This window comes from Electrona antarctica (genome assembly GCF_951216825.1).
Source record: "Electrona antarctica genome assembly, chromosome: 6".
Taxonomy (NCBI): Eukaryota; Metazoa; Chordata; class Actinopteri; order Myctophiformes; family Myctophidae; genus Electrona; species Electrona antarctica.
Genome location: NC_136811.1, coordinates 40,172,386 through 40,191,741, shown reverse-complemented (window position 1 = coordinate 40,191,741; position 19,356 = coordinate 40,172,386). Strand labels below are relative to the sequence as shown.

The window sequence follows — 19,356 nt, the reverse complement described above, 5'->3', positions numbered from 1 at the left end:
GGGTTCAATAAAAAAAATCAAAAAGTGAATTGGATATTCAGTCTGTTATGAATTTACTGTATTTATTAGGGCCAATTGGCATTGCCGGCCTAAACCCAGGGTTTATCACATCCCCTGGCTTATGACATACTATCTTCCGCTATCATGATCTTCAAAGGATAGCACACAAGTTATGTCATGAACGATTACTTACATGATTTTATGATCACTTGCATTACATTTAATATTAAAGGGGATTGTTGGAAATACATGTACATGTTGAAACGTATAAATTATTTGTGGCCTTAAAGTTGTGAATTGTCCATTTAGTTGTGAACTAGCTGGCCTACTAAGAATAAATCAGGAATATACTTCATAAGTCATCAATCATGATGACATGACACATGTGTGCGTCCATGCATGACGACATGAATGAGGCACTTTCAACTCATGCAAATTCCTGATTATTATTATTATTATTATTATAGGTATTAATAATAATAATAATGGATTGCATTTTATATTGCTTTTCCAAGTGCTCAAATCGCTTTACAATGGTCCATTCATTCATACATTACATTGGGAGGATTATGTCATGTAATGGATTATGTCATGCATTTTTCATGAATGAATCAATACTGTTAATGTATGGGACAAAGACTGATAACACGAAGGATTACTATTAACACTTAACACTAAAACGTAACACTAAAACATTATTCACACATTAACCCTGGCATCTCAATTTGTGTCATTATTTATTTATAGGCAGAAAAGAAAAAAAGCTTGAACAATTTTGAACACTGAGCAACTGAGAGCAGGCCATGTTCATGTTGGTGGATTCCACCTGTTGGCCATACATGAAATTGCTTTTAATGTCAGCACTGTGGCAGAATGCAGCTGTTCCGTACACATTCAAATCCTCAATCCTGTTGCCTACTTTAACTGTGTTCAACTGGACATGTAAGGTAAGGGACTAAGGGTCCATACATGTGTACACTGAGTTAAATGAACACCAAGGATGTTATTGTATCCTCTCCCCAGTTGAGTTGACATAGCACCTGGCGATTAACACCTTTGGCTATTTTTCAAATTAGAGTATGCAATACAATATCTAAATGGAGGAACAAAAGACAAGTAATGCAATTAATGAAGGTCACACGATACCTCAGAAAAACCCATGTGTCCATCAGCAATGTGTCAAAAGTGGCATTGAGCCAAAACACTGGCTCACATTTTGATGCCAACCCTGTATTTACACATGTTCTACTAGTGACTGTCTGGGGTCGGTGTGTGGAACACAACTGTCGGGTCACAGCTCCAAAGCAACATGACAATGTCACATGTGAGACTGGATCACATGAGCGGTCTGCTGTGTTTGCTCTGTGGGCTTGGATCAACATCTAGTGCACACAAAGAAACAAAACAAGAAAAAACTATTGAACCAAAACATATTGGACCAGAGATTGCATTCTTTCCGATTACTGTTGTAACAGGGAAAGACGGCTTTGGTGGACAATAGCTGGTAAAGCTATTTATTGAAATTTATTGAAAAGTTTTCCAGCACAGGATGAAATCCTCTACGCCAGACTCATAACAGACATACATACATACATATATATATATATATTTTTTTTAAATAAACAAAGTTGTATGTGGACACGCACTTTTTTTCCCTTTTTTTTTTCTTCTTATATTTATACATAATACAGTTTCAAAAGTCCCATATTTACCAGTCTATGACCTTACAAGCCAGCCCTATAATTATACAACAAATCTTTCATGGCCAAAATTTGTCAAGTCTATTCTTGACTGAAGGAGCCTGGACCACTTCCTCTGGAAGTTTATTCCATGCTCTGACAGCTCTAAGTGTAAAGAAATTCTTTCTCTTTTCTGAATGACAATTTAGTGGTAAGAGTTTAAGAGAATTCCCTCTCAACTCATACCTGCTGTCCCAGAAATGAACAACAGGCTCGGCTGTAAAGTCATATATCTGGTGAACAAGTTTATAGACCTCGATCATATCTCCTCTGTGCCTCCTGTACACTAACGTTGGTAACTGTAAGTGTCTTAACCTTTCTTCATATGACACTTCTTTCAACCCTGGTATTAATTTAGTAGCCCTTCTCTGAACCTTCTCTATTTTCTCTATGTATTTGATTTTGTAAGGGCACCAGACTGAGCTTGCAAATTCAAGATGTGATCTCACCAATGATTTATATAACGGCATAAATAGTTCTTTACGTAAATTTAAAAAGGTTCTTCTTATTATCACCAACATGGAGTTTGCCTTTTTTACTTTTTCAGAGATGTGCATCTCAAATTCTAGTGAATTATCAACCACCACCCCTATATATTTTTCTTCCTCTACTTGATGAATCACTAGATCTCCAACTGTATAATTAGCCAAGTTGTCACTTTTTTCCCCAATGTGCAACTGTTTACATTTATCTGGATTTAATTTCAGTAACCACCTGTCACACCAATTGCTGGTACTCTGGAGGTCTGCTTGGAGTTGTGCTGTATCTGTGTCATTGGTTATAGTTCTAAATATTTTTGTGTCGTCCGCAAAAAGGTAGACATCGGATTGTATCTCACTTGGTAGATCATTTATATAAATAACAAAAAGTACAGGTCCTAATACAGATCCCTGTGGGACTCCAGAGGTCACTGACTTCCAATCTGAAGTGGCTCCATTAACCACCACCTTCTGTTTCCTGTTACTGAGAAAATCCTGTACCCAACCTATAACTCTGTTGTCTATACAGTAAGACCTTAATTTTGATATTAGTCTCTTATGGGGAACTTTATCAAAAGATTTTTGGAAATCCATATATATGCAGTCAACCGACTGTCCTCTATCTGAAGATGCTGACCATTTATCAAGAACCGTGAGAAGTTGAAGTGTGGTCGATCTTCCAGATATAAAGCCATACTGGCTGTTACTAAAAAGCTTGTTGGACTTCATATGATCTACAATGTGTGTCCTAATTAATTGTTCCATTGTTTTACATATAACAGATGTCAGGCTGACAGGTCTGTAGTTCCCTGCCAGTGCCTTACTTCCTTTTTTAAATATTGCACTGATTTGTGCCTCTTTCCAACCATTTGGTAAAGTTGCTTCCTCCAAAGTTTTGTTAAATAGCATCGTTACTGGTTCAGCAATCACACAGGCTAGTTCTTTTACTATCCTAGGGTGTATTGCATCTGGCCCGGGTGATTTGTAAATATTCATGCTCTGTAGCAGTTTTTTTGTATCTTCAGTTGTTATTATAAAGCGTTCTGAATGCTGAACTTCCACTCTTGGCAATTCAGGTATAACATGTCCTTCAGGTTCATTCACAAATACACTGCTAAAATAATCTGAAAGTATTTCTGCTTTATCTGAGTCCTTCTCTGTTTTTGGGGAGTTCTTATTGTCTTGATTGACATATAGATCTCCTACTGATGTTTTAATTTTTGTCCTTTTATTAGCTATAGGCAGGCTAGGAGAAAAAAGAAAGGAAGCTTTCATACAAACTTTACTGTAGGTCTTTTTGAAGAAGGTTGATAATTAGCTTGGATGCTATTTATTGGCTCATGCAAGGATTGGCTTCTTGTTTACCCAGGCTCTCCAAAATCAAATTAAACATCCTTTGCTCTTGTGACTAATTTCAATAAAGAAAACAAAGCAGATTTTTCTTTTCAACCATAACCATTATACCGTACAAATGTGTACAAAGACAACAATGTTTCACTTTTGGTGGTCAGTAACCAGCTGTCATTACTGAACTGAACTGAACTGATCACCCCAGGGTACCATCTCATGAACAGCAAACATTCAGGGCAGGCAGAGCAAAACACAACTCATCCGTCAGCAGAAACAACCCAAAAAAATAAATATAATAAATAAACATTTGTATTGGGGGTGGGGAGGGGGGCGGAGCGGGGGTTGCAAAACATGGCAAAAGCATTTACGGGGGTCCCCAGCCAAAAATGTGGAGAACCCCTGGTTTAGACTGACCAGTGGTTCTCAAACATGTTTGTTTCAGCTAGGGCACCCCTATAAATGTTTTTATTCCACGGCACCCTGTGTTATTACTTTACAGCACCTGACATTTATATCAAATATGTAAAACTTCACGCCTAAGATACAGTTTATGCTCAACATGCATTGTGAGCTTGTAGATGTGCTATTTTGTGAGTGGTGCAACCACTCCCTTACGGAGCTATGTGTGTGGGTGGGTGGCTGGCTGGCTGGGTGGCTGGCTGGCTGTGTCTGAGCTCCATCTCGAAAGTGATGGAAAAAATAGTCTATGAACAGGTTGAAAAGTATCTTGCCACAAATAAATTAATGTACGAGTTCCAATCTGGCTTCAGAACATCCCACTCCACTGACACATGCCTTCTCTATTTGAGCGACCACATCAAACATGAGGTCGATGCTGGCAAATACTGCGGCATGGTCAAGCTGGACCTCCAAAAGGCTTTTGACACCGTGAACCACTCCATACTGGTTAACAAGCTTAAAGCAATTGGTTTCGATAGCACATCATTGAGCTGGATGCAATCCTACCTGCAGGGAAGAGAACAGATGGTGGAGGTGAATGGAACACTGCCCCCCCCTCCCAGTGAGCTGTGGCGTTCCACAAGGAAGCATTCTAGGGCCTTTACTGTTCCTAATATATGTTAACGACATGACTTCAGCTTGTGACTGCAACTTGTTCCTGTTCGCAGATGACTCGGCACTGCTAGTCTCGGACAGGAACAAACTGCAGGTTGAAAGGCCCTCAGCTCTGAACTCGGTAGAATCTGCACCTGGCTCGCTGATAACAAGCTATCTTTACACCTGGGAAAAACTGAATCCATTCTCTTTGGCTCTAATAGTAATCTCAGCAAGGCAATGGCTTCTTGGTTAGAGTGGGTGACAATGTTATCACACGTAAAGATGAAATTACCTACCTAGGTTCCATCCTGGAGGCTAATCTTTCCGGTGATAAAATGGCCACCAACGTAATCAAAAAAAGTCAACCAAAGAACAAGATTCCTTTACAGGATCTCCTCACTGGTCAACAAAAACACCTTGAAGACCTTAACAGGAGCCCTCGTACAAGGTTTCTTTGACTATGCATGCACCTCCTGGTACCACAGCACCTCAAAGGCCCTTAAAACTAGGCTCCAGACTTCCCAAAACAAACTGGTCAGGCTCCTACTTGGCCTCACCCCCTGAACCCACCTCACCCCTGCCCACTTTGACAGGCTGGAATGGCTTAGGGTCAACGACAGAGTACAGCATCTTGCAATGGGTCTGGTCCACAAGATTCGATACACCACCAAGATACCCATGTACCTGTCTAGATACTTCCTTAATGTTAACGAAGTCCACACCCACAAGGGAGTGCAACGAACCATGTACAACCCAGATTCGGCACAAACAAGGGACTAAATTATTTCCGCTCCTATGCCACCAAAATGTGGAACGCCCTACCAACAGTCATTAAGACATGCGAATCCCTTGACTCCTTCAAAACCGCTCTCAAAGGGCACCTACGGACGGCTGCAATTCGAAACTGGCCCCCGTAAAATCTGAATCCCCCCCCTCTTTTCCCCTTTTACCTCCATTATGATGAATTCCTGTTCTGTTCTTTGTCTATATAGAAGTGTCTATTTGTACGTCTCTAAATGTTTTGATGAATTGAACATGGTGGACCCTCTTGTAAACAAGGGTAATGCTTAATTGGGTCGTCCACTCACAGTTAACAGCCTTTGTATTGAGTTTGTGCTTGAAATGTACTGTAATTCGTGATTGTGGGGGTTAGCAGAGATGGAGTACTTGTAGAGAGGCTGGGGAATTGGGAATTGGCTATACTAAATTGGGACTAGAAGGGGAGAAAATGTTTTTCCTTTATCTTTTTATCTTGAAGGGGCATGTTTTGCACTAACAGTCTTTTCATTATGTCTGCCCACGATCTCTGTGATTTATACAGTACGTTTGTTTACCTCAGTCACTGATACTAAAATCTGATATTTTATTTTTATTTTTTCTATGAACCTGTGACCACCCATACTGTTATAAAAAGGAAATAAAAAGATTTTGAAAAGAAATGTACTGTAATTCTGCAAACTGTTATATTATATTTCAATCAATCAATCAATCAATCAAAAGCACGAAAACAGCATGGTTGTTTTTCACCACCTGTGTGCAACCTAACACAAACACACACTCACATATTAACTGTATGATTTTGGGTGTGCCAGTACAGTACAGTACAGTACAGTACAGTACAGTACAGTACAGTACAGTACAGTACAGTACAGTACAGTACAGTACAGGGACCCCCACACGGTAACTCTGTCATTTCTCAACCGTTTCGGATGTGGGGCGGCTCGCCGGAATCGGCCCGACCCCCTGGGCGCGTTCCTGGGGGTCTGGAACTTCCGGGGACCCCCCAGGGACCCCCACACACAGTTGCACCACTCACTTCACACAGGTGTGATTTTGTTGAAGATGTAGACTTAAAAAGATCGCACCAAGTACAGTACAACTCAGTTCCGTTTAAGTAAGTATAAGTGGTTAAACTGAAGTGATGTTGATAAATTCCAAATATTATCAAAGTATTCTGAGGCACCCTAGGATACCACGGCACCCCATTTTGAGAAACCCTGGTTTAGAGGTACAACACTCACCCACCCACCACTGCTCAGACCAGCTAGGTTCAACAGTTTGGCCAGGCAACAGGCAGTGTTTGTGGGTGGGAATCTGGGATCCTAGCTGTCCTTGTCACTGCACTGACCTCTGCAGGTTGATCACATTGCCTGTGCCGCAGGGAAGAGAACCTCTGTTCTCACCACAGGGGAATTAGCAAGAATAATATACATTTAGTATGATATCACATGTATGGGGAAATGCAACATTCATCCATGGGAATAGCAGTGTCTTCATGCTATATTATGTTAAATAAATAAATATACAAACAAACAAACAAACAAACAAACAAACAAATAAATAAATAAATAAATAAGAAGAAGAAAAACTCCAAAACCAGACATCCGCCATTTGAAATAAGTTGACAGACTCTTACATTTTTTTATCATAAAACAAATCCCTGTTTGTGATCAATGAGGGAAGATTTATGGATCCCATAAGTGTCATACTTTTGATATCGGTTACGCTTTGATTAGCAACCAATAAAAAAAATCTATCTGTCTTGCATATTTCATACACTGGGGTTTGGTTTTGCCCTGTGCTAACCGCGATGACGTGTCCAACATGCTCTAGACTTGGACCATAGCAGTAGGACTTAGGACTATTTTTGGAGCACATGGACGCACCACCATCGGCCCACCATTATGCAAGTAATGAAAATGTCCTTGTGGAAGCTGAAACGAGGGCAAGGTGTAAGACTAATCAATTGAAAGAAAAACCGATAGTTGATTGGAATAGTTCTGTAATCAAATTATAGGAAACCTCTTCCAACTAATGAAATCCAAGCACAGTTAAGAGAGAGTGAATCTCACATAGGCCAGTCACAATTATTACATAATTACCTAATTAGTTTTGCATAATTGTTTCCATGTTGAAAAAGGTCCATCATATAGCATATAGTGATTTCTTTGTATATTTAAGTTATTTTCCCAATCTGCCCAATTTGTGATTACAAAGACTAAAAAAATGTTCAATGCAGAAAACAACTAAATCGTTAATTGCAATTATTTGTGACAATGAATCGTCAACTTAAAGTTGTAATCGTGACAGCCCTAACCTCACAGCCCTTTCCATCAATTAGCCTGCAATTCCGTGTTTAGACAGACAATCTTACTCTTTTATCAAAAACGCAGTGTCCCACACACACACCAGAACACAGTAGAGGTTTATCTCCCTCGCAGTGCACTTTGGCTCATGGGAATGACATGTCAACACGCCTAACACTGCTATATATACAGGCCAGGTCAGCAGTGACTCTTACCGGATTTTCTTTGTCAATTCTGGAGAGGAGAGACTGTGAGTACCACTGAATTTCTATCGTGGGGTTCTATGAGGGGTTCTATGAGGTGGTATACAAAAAATGAGCACACACCAATATGCATTGAAAGTATATAAAATATACTGTGTGTGTGTGTGTGTGTGTGTGTGTGTGTGTGTGTGTGTGTGTGTGTGTGTGTGTGTGTGTGTGTGTGTGTGTGTGTGTGTGTGTGTGTGACTGTGTGTGTGTGTGTGTGTGTGTGTGTGTGTGTGTGTGTGTGTGTGTGTGTGTGTGTGTGTGTGTGTGTGTCGGAGTGTGCAGTCCCTTCCAAGGAAGGGACTGCACACTCCAGGGAGACGGACAACTTACTGCATCAACTTATTTATTAGCACGACGCGTTTCGCCGTGAGCTTCGTCAGGTGCTATACAGAAGTGTGAATGTGTCAAGCATATATAGGGACATTCATTATACAGATCCACCCCCCCCGGGTGTGGTATCAATGATTCAATTAATTTACATGTATGGGAGGGGCAGACTAGACACATGAACAAACAGATCAAATGGAACCTCATTAAAAAAAAATATATATATATATATATCTCTTTCCATATACAAAGATATGACAATATAAATATATATAGCAGATGTATAAAACAAAAAACCCACCACAGTAGGTCAGGTAAAATAGTCAAAATTAGGGCAACCACATCAATAATAAAGGCTTAATAAATAGGGCAGTGTGGTAATAACACATTTATGACCATTGGGGTTATACAAATGGGCTGAGGTCTAAACTCTCATTTAAGCCATTAGGCAAATGAGAGTTTAGACCTCAGCCCATTTTTATAACCCCAATGGACACATTCACACTTCTGTATAGCAATTGACGAAACTCACGGCGAAACGTGTCGTGCTAATAAATAAGTTGATGCAGTAAGTTGTCCGTCTCTGTTCCCTGGAGAGTGCAGTCCCTTCCTTGGAAGATTTTTTCGCTTTTTGATGTCTATGCCTGCTAACTAGACTTGCACCTCCCACAGGTCTTTTTTGGATGTGCAGGAGTCCCTTTTATATATATATATATATATATATATATATATATATATATATATATATATATATATATATACTGTATGTATCAGTGTGGGTTTGACTGGGGTCCCCCGGGGCTCTATACTACTCCTTTTTTCCATCACCACCAAATCTCTAAAGCTGAAAACAGCTGATCTACAAGCTCACAACGTGCTGTGTTGCAACATGTTGTGAGCTTGTACATACCGGTAGGCTATTTTCGCCGAATGTTTGCCCCCAGAATAGGGACGCTAGGGTTCGGTGGTTAGGGGTGAGAAATAATGATAATGCTGCTTACTATGTTGACCAAAATAAAGTTGACCCTTGTTTGACTCTATAGTGCTGTTTCCTTGTGCTTACAGACACCCAGTGACATCAGCATGAACAAGCTTCTGGTTATCGCTGCACTGGTTGCACTCCTTGCTCTCAGTAAGTATACACTAACACTTGGACACACTGGCTGGCTCTGGATTGCCTCTCAGAGATACCATGGCTCATAGATTTTGTGACTAAATACAGGGAGTAGCTCCCCTACTTTGACCACAATGAAACACTTCAACCTTCAAAAAACATTTAGGAAATTTGTCAAAATAAGGATGCTAGGGATAAAGTGGTTTAAAGGAGAACTTCATTTGTATAGGGTTGATTTGAAGATGGCTGCCATCCTAAAAACGAATGCTCCGTGCGGCACACTGTGAGTGACAAACCTCTGACTTATGCCACTCTGACCTCTTGTTCAGGTGCTGAAAGCTTCCGTGTCGCAAGGGAGGCTGGAGATGAGGCAGAGGCCGAGGCAGCGCCCGAGGCAGAGGCCGTGGTAGAGCCCGTGGCAGAGGCCGTGGCAGAGGTCGTGGAAGAGCACGTGGCAGAGACCGTGGAAGTGCACGTGGAAGAGCCCGTGGCAGAGGTCGTGGAAGAGCACGTGGCAGAGACCGTGGAAGAGCACGTGGCAGAGGCCGTGGAAGAGCACGTGGAAGAGCACGTGGCAGAGGCTGAACCCGCCGGCCCAGTGACCCAGATCACAGATGGCATCAAGCAATACTATGCCCATGGTGTTGACACCGCCAACAGCTACATAGAGAGCATCCAGGGCCTGAAACTGGAGGCGAAGGCCAAGTAAGATAGCGCGCGCACACACACACACACACACACACACACACACACACACACACACACACACACACACACACACACACACACACACACACACACACACCGATCTATATACCTGCATTATGTTTCTGATACATGTGCAGCTGCTACATTCCAACAGAAAGGCACACTGAAAGTATACACCACCATAATAACAGGATGATAGGACAGTCATGCCACATTAAGCCTTGTCTGAACATAATTCGTTTTTGTTATTAATCCACTGTTGGCAGGTCTGCCAACATGATTGGGCTTTTAAATATGAATTTTGGGCCATGAGAATAGAACTAGAACATTTCAAACAGCTGTCTTTTCTGTGTTTCTCTTAGGAACCTTTACGATGATACAGTCAAGGCTGCAAACACCTACTATGGCATCATCTATGACCAGCTCTACCACGTTGTCTACCCCCAGCAGTAAATAACCACCACAGGCTATAGCTGCCCCTGGACTACTCCCAATGTCAACCCAAATAACCTCAATGACAGCTGCAGTATTTTGTGGCAAGACCTCTCTCACAACATGTAGCCTACATTTCCGTAAAGAACTTTAGCAAAAGACAGACTCCATCTTCCTCTTTAGACTAGGCCAAATCTCGAGCTTCTGCAACCTCACATAAAACATCGACACAAAAACCTTAAGCAGCTTTATAGGATCCATACAAGTGGAGTCCTACAAAGTGTAAATTAAGGGAGAGAAGTAGAGAACACAGCCTCTTACCATTTTCAATGGAAACCTCCATCGGCTTTTGCAGCCAGGAATCACACAGCTATGACAATGACACAACTAAGCTTATACTTCATCGCCACCTAGTGGTTATATTCTTCATCTTCATCAGATTGACTGATATCCTGGTCAACCCATATCCTAACATGAAATATTTATGTCACAAATAAAATATTTGTAGGAAAACAAGTGTTTGTGGTATTTCAGAATTGGAGAGTAAACAGTGAATTGACTGCAATTAGCATTCATGTTGTATAATCTAATAAAGAGGTTATTCTAAGGGACTCAAAGAAATGGAGGACACATATGGTTTTGTCTAGATAGCAACCACAGAGTGGTGTACTGTGTAGTTGTATCACAGAGTTACATGATATTGAAATTCATATTTCCATTTATGAACTACAAGGGATAAGCTTTCAATACAAGTAAACCCAGAGTCAAGTGATTAACAGTGGATGAAAAGAAAGTCATTATGATGAAAAATAAATTTCATAAGGACTCTTATAGAGGAACACAAAATATATGGCCACCAGTCACGACTATGTCTAATGAATGCATACAGAATAGCTGTAACCAGTGGTTGAAAGTAACTAAGTACATTTACTTAAGTACAATTTTGAGGTATTCATACTTTAATTGAGTATTTCCAATTTCCAATAATTTTACTTCTACTCCATTACATCTTCGATCCAAATATTGTACTTTTACTCCACTACATTTATTTGAAAACTAGTTACTTTGTAGATGATTTTGGTTATTGTCAGCTTGTAGATCTTCTATTTTAAAAAGATTTTTAACTTCTAAAATAGGACCTTCTGCATTGGTATAATTTTGATACCAATATTTTTGTCCGGTACTACTTTTGTACAGGACTTTATTTACTTGTAACAGTATTTCTAAATGACAGTATACTTTGTCCCCATGTCAAAAACCTTCTTAAGACCCATTCCCCTACCCTTTACTAACTCCGGCAGCATCCCAGCTCCCCCACAAAACACCACACCTGCCAAACTCTGTAAATGGAATATATAATGTCACTAATTAAAATATATCCCCATATAATCAAAATGAATTATCAAAGCATCAACATTTTGTTTGAGGTTTTCTAATACCAAGTACTAGTACACCTCATGCCTCTATGTCTCCAACACAAACTCAAGTCAGGTTTCTGGCCAAACATGAGGCCACCCTTTTTATGCACTACCCTTAAAGGGGCAGCCAGCCACCAGCAGCCACACATTTATCTTTTTTATGTTTTATTATTGTACCTTTCTGCACTACACAATACAAACATACATAACTTAACACAGAACCAGAAAATGACATACTGTTTATTGAAAGTTCGATAGAAAGGTTACTGATTGGAGTGCATAACCTTTGTTAAGGGTCAAGTTGCTTTATCAGGAGTCATTTCTGAAAAGCTAGAGTTGATTTGCTGGCCAAGGAAAGGGGTAAGGTCGTCCATGTTGTGAAGTTCTGTTCAGTCCCTTTTTTTTATTGGGCCCAGAATTATTGTATTGTTTGTAATACTTTTACTGGGGAAAAACAAGACAGAAAAGGTAATTATTTTACTATTATTTACTATTACTCTACATTAGGTTAGGAGGGAAATCAAATGAAATGAAGAAAACATTGCACATGTTTATTACATCGGAGGTGAAAACAGTTCTGTGAGTACTTATCAAAGTCCATATAGTATTTCAAAATACGTCTTGTCTATAGATAATACAAATCCAGAGTCATTATATTATGTCCAGTGGAAGTTGCATAACATGAGATATTTGTTGCGGCTAAGACAAGAGGAAATCATGGTGAAATATTAACCTCATTAACAACGTTTACAATAATAACTTCAGAGTTCTGGAACTTCCCATAGTGACTCTGCAAAGATGTATCCTGTCATGAGAGAAGGGCATATTGCACATGGTGTATTAAAAAAGCACAAAGTTTCAATATAACAAAATGAAAATGTTTTAATATAGCTGCTTGAGCCCATGAGTTCTTTCATCTGTAGAATGAGACACATTGTTCGTTCTAGCTAGAACAAACTCCAACTATCATCATACATTAAAAACCAAACTCTGTCAACCTTAAAGAGGTTGTCATTGTACACATCAGTGTCATACATTAAAAAAAAAACTGAACCATTGATATACAGTATGTAAGTAATCACAGGCAATCCCTATAACAATAGTTAGGGATTCAGGATTCTGTACCTGTATGTATGTCCTGAGTGTTAATAAATGTGGTTATGTCTACACTGTTACAAATGGAAACATTTACACAGAGTACTTACTGTGTACAATCTTTCTCTGTCCAATTCTTTGGCAAGGGCATGGTTATTAACTGTGGTGTGACCTTATCATGAGCTCAGGTGTCGGGAATTGTTCTGATAAGAAGAATACTATGACAAAACGTAATGTGCTTTAGCCGGAAATCCTCTCCCTGTCCTTCAAACAAGCCCAAGGTTAGGTATATAAGAGCCAGACGGTCCAGGCTGTAGTCATGTACTATTTTGGAGAAACGACGACATACAACAACAAATAACAGAGAGAGAGAGAGAGAGAGAGAGAGAGCAACATGAAGCTACTAATACTGGTCATTGCTTTAGGATTCACTGGTAGGTTCAACACTCCCTGAATGACTTAATAATGTTGCTGACCAATAAACTGTGTGTAATTTCATTGTATAGGCAGCAACCTATTGTTGTATTTATTTAAACGATTGTCCATGTGGAAAATGTGAATGTGTGAAAATAATTTTCAGCAATTCCCGACGCATTGTGAGCTTGTATTGGCTAGTTTCACTAAACTTCATATGACAAAGTCAAGGACCACTTCACTTATTTTCAACCTATCTTCATGTAATTGTTCCTCATTAATGCTCATTGGTGGCCAACACTGATGGCTACTCTGTCTCTCAGAGGAGAGCAGATGGTTCAGAAACCTGCCTACCCGTGACGGCATTTGATTTCAAAACATTTTTTTAGAAGAACAATGGTTTCCATTTCAGCATGCTAATTGTCCAGGGCAGGGGAAGAAAGGCCGTAGTTTATAGTTTCTATTAACTTGGAATCCTCATCGCCGATGTCATGTCCTTGGTAGGCAGGTTTCAGAACTGTAAGTTATGGTTACTCGCTCTGCATCTCATTGGTGGGTTATGGACCATAACCTTCCAATGAGATGCAGAGCAAGTACTTAAATTGTGGCATCTTATAATTGGCATTTGTGAGGACCAATTATAATGAAGACGAGGTTGAAAATGGACCAAGTGGTAAAAACCGTGTCTGTCTTGCATTAATGCACAGGGGCAGCTCCGTTGGAAGATGACAAGGCATGCGAGCCTCACTCCAGACCGTGGCAGGTCAGGCTGCATGGTGAAGGAGCATCCTGCAGTGGTGCCCTCATCAACGAGTGGTGGCTGGTGACCTCCTCCTACACCTGTAACCCCAGGTAGAGGCTGCACGGTTGCTGCTAGTGCTGAACTATTGCACTGCTGTGAAACATCTTCTAATCTACAATCTCTTCTCTTCTCCCAGACCCTATAACACTATAGCATCTCTGGGGGTACATGACCTGAGCGCACAGGAGGGGACGGAGCAGCACATCCGCGTGGCGGATGTGGTCCATCACAGCCCGTACCGCTCGCCCCTCCACAGCCTCACCATGGTCCGTCTGTCTGCACCCGCTCGCCTCACCCCATTAGTGAGGCCCCTCCAGCTGCCCACACGCTGCCCACAGCCAGGAGAGACTTGTACAGTCAGCGGCTGGGGCCGCACCAGCCAAAATGACTGTGAGTGCATCTCGTGTATTTCGGTTCAAATCAGAGGGCAGGGGGGTTAGCAGCAGCCAACTGTTGATGTAGTCTAGGACCCCTATGTCTCATTTCTGATGTTGTTATTTCTATAGTGTGTAGAGTAGAGTAGAGTAGAGTACAGCCCAAACGACACCAGTAGGGACAAAATGAGTTGCATTGGTGTGGTTAGTTATTGTAATACATTCTATTATAATACAAATATATTGTTAATTTACTATTAATATTGTAGATGGGATAGAGGTAGAAACTGACTGAAAGCTGAAAGGTTTGAGAGTGCTCGGCTGTGATTGGCATAGCAGCGTCAGCTGAGCTGTGATCGATCTACTTTTACGGGGACTATGATTGGTGTAGAGCAATGTCAGTTACGCTGTGTGGTTTGCTGTTGGTCTACTTTTGAAATGACTGATATAGGTGAGCTGTAATAGTTTGCCGTGATTGTGCTACTGACCTTATTGGGACATACACAGATGTCTACTCAGGGGACATACTGTACAAACGCTGTTCTAGGCAGCTGGCCCCATTCAGCCACACCATAGAAACATATTCAGCAGAGCGTTTACACTGTTGTAAAATGTAGTGTGTATGGAATGAGTATGGATGCTGAGACTTAACCTTAGGAACACAGTATAAAGGGCCATATACATGGCAATATACATTAGATTATATTAGTTTAGATTTGTTGTTTGTTTACATTTTGTTCAAAGTTATGCCAATTCTGCCAAAACATAAGTGCACCACTAATAAGTAATTCAATCAATCTTTTCTCCAGGGACTATAGGCTACTATTCATTTTAAACCAATACATATTTTAAAATGCATTAAATGGCATGTTAACAACACAATTATATTTAGCTTGCTGGATTCCTTTGTGTTAAGTCAAATTGATCTTCATAATAGTTAAATGAATGGAATTCAACTATATCATTGGTCAAAGTCACGGTATAAGTCATAGTAGTAGAGTAGAGTCATAGTCAGTGGACTACACATGATGATTACAGACTATCGGTGTGATCCTTAAGGCTGAATATTTTACTGTGTGCCTGTGCAGTACAGTGCATCAGAGGTAATGCCTTGTGTGTGTGCGTGCATGCGCGTGCTTGCGCGCGTGTGTGGGTGTGTGGGTGCGTGCGTGTGTGCGTGCGTGCGTGCGTGCGTGTGTGTTTTCAGAAAAACATAATCAGTATTTCCTCCTTCCTCTCTTCACAGACTCATCTCAGCTGAAGTGCATATCAGTGCCCGTTGTGGATGACCACACATGCATGAGCACCTTCCCAGGGGACCTCTATTGGAGCCCAACAATGATATGTGCTGGTCGAAACGGCACAGACAACTGCTTGGTGGGTACACAACATTAACCTCTTAAACCTCATTGACCAGGGTTCAACTGCTTGGTGGGTACACAACATTAACCTCTTAAACCTCATTGACCAACTGCTTGGTGGGTACACAACATTACCCTCTTAAACCTCATTGACCAACTGCTTGGTGGGTACACAACATTAACCTCTTAAACCTCATTGACCAACTGCTTGGTGGGTACACAACATTACCCTCTTAAACCTCATTGACCAACTGCTTGGTGGGTACACAACATTAACCTCTTAAACCTCATTGACCAACTGCTTGGTGGGTACACAACATTAACCTCTTAAACCTCATTGACCAGGGTTCCCCAGCAGGGTTCTATTCGGCCCTTTTCCCTCTAGTCTACAACAAGTAGGAGATCTACAAGCTCACAGCTTGTAGATGTGCTCAGTAGCAGTTTTTGTATTGACCTGTACTTTCTTTTGAACTGTATCTATTCTATAAACTGTGAGTGTGAACACAATTTTCAATCAATCAATCAATCAATCAATCAATCAATGCTATTTTCACTGAATGTTCGCACCCAGAATAGGGATGCTAGGGATGCTACAAATCGGCATAATTGGCATGGACGAGAGCATCATAATCTCAGGCTCTTCCTCTGATGCCCCTGTTGCCCCCTCTATCTTTCTTTCACTCCCTTTTTCATTCTCTCCCTCACTTCTTTTTAATTCCCCTTGCTTTGTTGCCATGAAAGTCACTAAGATTGCCCAAGCATCTAAATACAAAAGCTATTCATTCATCAATGGATAAATAACCATGAAGTCTCTCTCTCTCTCACCCTCCTTTAAACTCTTTCCCTTTCTTCTTTCGTGCCCTTCCCTTGTCCTTCTCTATACCCTCCCTTCCCCATATCCACCTTCTCTCCCTCCTTTCCCCCTTTTTTCTTTCTCCCCTACCTTCCCTCTGTTTTTTCTGACCTCTCTCCCTTTGTTCCCTCTTTCCCTCTATTCTTCCCCTTTCTTTTTTGTCCTTTCATCTTTCCCACCCTCCTTCTCTTGCCACCCCTTTCTTCCTCTCCCTCCGCGTCCTCCAGACGGACAGTGGCGGTGTGATGGAGTGCGGTGGTCAGCTGCAGGGCCTGTCCTGGCTCACACGTGGCTGCAGAGACCCCACGGACCCCAGTGTCTACACCAAGCTGTGCAAATACAACGGCTGGATCGCCAGCGTGATGGACAGATACACGCCCTTCACCACCTCTGCAGTCTGCACTGCCTAAGACTACCTGGCCTGTGCGGAGGGAGCAATAAACCCTTGCATGTAGCCTACTGCGCCTGATAATCACGCCGTTGTCGCGAGAGCAAAGTTTAGACTAGAGATTTGAGGTACTGTCATGTGACAGAAGTGTCACAAGTTTGATCCCTGACCCTGCCACAGCAAATGTTTCCTCCTTGTCAACATGTCCTTGAGCCAGATCGGGCTCAACTTGCTCGCCCACTGAAAGAAAATTGGCTCTGTGGCTGCCTCTCTCGCAAATGTGCAAACGTGCAAATGTGCAAATAGCACAACCTATTTTCAGCAGTGCTTTGTTAAATGGAAAGCACTGAACGCATATTCAAAACTGTGTGGCCATGAATGGAAAAGTAATTGTATATACAATAAAGATACGACTATGCAGAATATGTACGGGGTTCACTGATTTCATTACAGCGGTTACTGTGGCATTTCTCCTCTTTTTGATTCAGTAAATGTTCCCACAACTGATTTACTGTAATGGACCCGATCATACATAATATAGTGCATCAGCATCAGTGTACTCCTGGGGTGTGCGGTTGTGTGTGCGTGCGTGTGCGTGCAGCATTCCAATATACCTACATCCATGCATGTGTCATTTATTGCATATTGTTTATGACTACTAAAACCATTGCTGCCATGTGTCTGGCATACAGAAGGTCATTGTCTATGATGAACAGTCGGTGCACACGCAGCTCTGTGCTCACTGACTTGTTCAAAAATAAAAGCTGCAAGCCTGGGTGAAAACCCACAAAACGACGTGATGGAGAATATTACAGAGCAATTTAAATTCAAATGGTTGCTGTCTGGATTGTAGACCCTGTGATTGCCTGAGGTCATGATTCTCAACTGGTATGCTCTTAAATGATTTTTTATTTTATTTTACAAACTATTACCACTAGATGGCAGTAAATGCTAAGGATACAACTAGACAAAATAGAGATGTGGAAGAGAAAGATAAGAAAAGAGACATTAAAAAGACAAGAGAGCAGACAGAAAAAGGGGGATGAAACAGGTGAAAATGATTGAAGACGAAGGGGGAAAAAGAGGGAGAAAAGACAAAGCAGAGTGAGAGCAAACAGGGGTGACAAGTGGTTAACAACTTAAGATATGTGGGCAGGTGCAATGAGTTTGGCATTAAGCCTAATTTATGCTTGTCGCACGGCAAAAACAGTGGACCTACATTACAAGCTTCAACTTGGCTATTTTCGATATATTTTTTTTTATTTTTGGCAAATCAGGCTTTAGTGATGATCCTGAAAGGGTGTGTCCAACACATTAGGGCCCTAACACACTCATGGATGCCAGCTGCTGCTCAAATTAATTTTTATGCCTAGATGCAATAACAATAAATGTATGTGACAATAAAACGAAGACATGAAAACACTGTGTAAACACGCCTGCATTCATGCGTGCGCGCGCACACACACACACACACACACACACACACACACACACACACACACACACACACACACACCGTGACTGACAGATCAGTCCATTATCACCCAGGCAGCTGAACAGAATCCACTCCACCATCTGTTCTGTACCCACCACTTTAACCCTCTGCCTACCCCCTACTAACCAACCCCCTCTGTCTTTACCCCCCTCTGTGCCCCTCTGTGTCACCAGATAACCAGAAGAAAATGATAAGGTGGTAAAAAACTACAATCTAATCGGTAGGCCCTACTTGGCTGTCCATTGGAAATGCACAGAATTTAGTGAAATGATGAATAACGTTTGAATTTAAAAGGACCCCCGTTGGTAGCCCGAGGACATCCATAACTCAGAGTCTTGGAGTCATAGACATGTTAGCCCTCAAGGACCCCCAGGGGTCCCTGGACCCCACTTTAGGGACCACAGTGGTTATATGCTAGCATATAAGTGGTCCGACCACTTATATGCTAGCAACCCATAGCCAGCTTGTTTACTATAGTTCATTACTGTCAGGAACTTCCCTGGCAAACAAAATGGTGGGATTCCCCGACAAGTGTGGAGACAATCAAAGATCTCAAAGCATGGTTGTTGTGTTGCTGGTTACTGTGGCGTGCCTCACCTTTGCTGGCAGGTAGA

At 41.4% G+C, this 19,356-nt stretch overlaps 2 protein-coding genes across 2 annotated transcripts; both read left to right on the top strand.

Moving 5' to 3' along the window:
• Positions 1 to 9,371: 9,371 nt before the first annotated feature.
• apoc2 (apolipoprotein C-II) lies at positions 9,372 to 10,992 on the top strand (the record flags this gene model as incomplete). The annotated part of the gene is made up of 3 exons (XM_079503747.1): positions 9,372 to 9,420; positions 9,732 to 10,107; positions 10,473 to 10,992. The coding sequence occupies 3 exons, from the start codon at positions 9,372 to 9,374 to the stop codon at positions 10,561 to 10,563; spliced, it is 516 nt and encodes a 171-aa protein (XP_079359873.1). The 3' UTR covers positions 10,564 to 10,992.
• Positions 10,993 to 13,448: 2,456 nt separating this feature from the next.
• LOC306924654 (trypsinogen-like protein 3) lies at positions 13,449 to 17,525 on the top strand. Its single transcript, XM_079503238.1, has 5 exons — positions 13,449 to 13,489; positions 14,177 to 14,321; positions 14,408 to 14,661; positions 15,892 to 16,022; positions 17,087 to 17,525. The coding sequence occupies exons 1-5, from the start codon at positions 13,450 to 13,452 to the stop codon at positions 17,267 to 17,269; spliced, it is 753 nt and encodes a 250-aa protein (XP_079359364.1). The 5' UTR covers position 13,449; the 3' UTR covers positions 17,270 to 17,525.
• The last annotated feature ends 1,831 nt before the right edge of the window (positions 17,526 to 19,356 follow it).

Excerpts from the sequence above, each read along its gene's own strand:
- LOC306924654 (XM_079503238.1), top strand. The coding sequence starts at position 13,450 with ATGAAGCTACTAATACTGGTCATTGCTTTAGGATTCACTG. Across the intron at positions 13,490-14,176 it reads CATTGCTTTAGGATTCACTG|GGGCAGCTCCGTTGGAAGAT; the intron begins GTAGGTTCAACA and ends ATTAATGCACAG. Across the intron at positions 14,322-14,407 it reads TCCTACACCTGTAACCCCAG|ACCCTATAACACTATAGCAT; the intron begins GTAGAGGCTGCA and ends CTCTTCTCCCAG.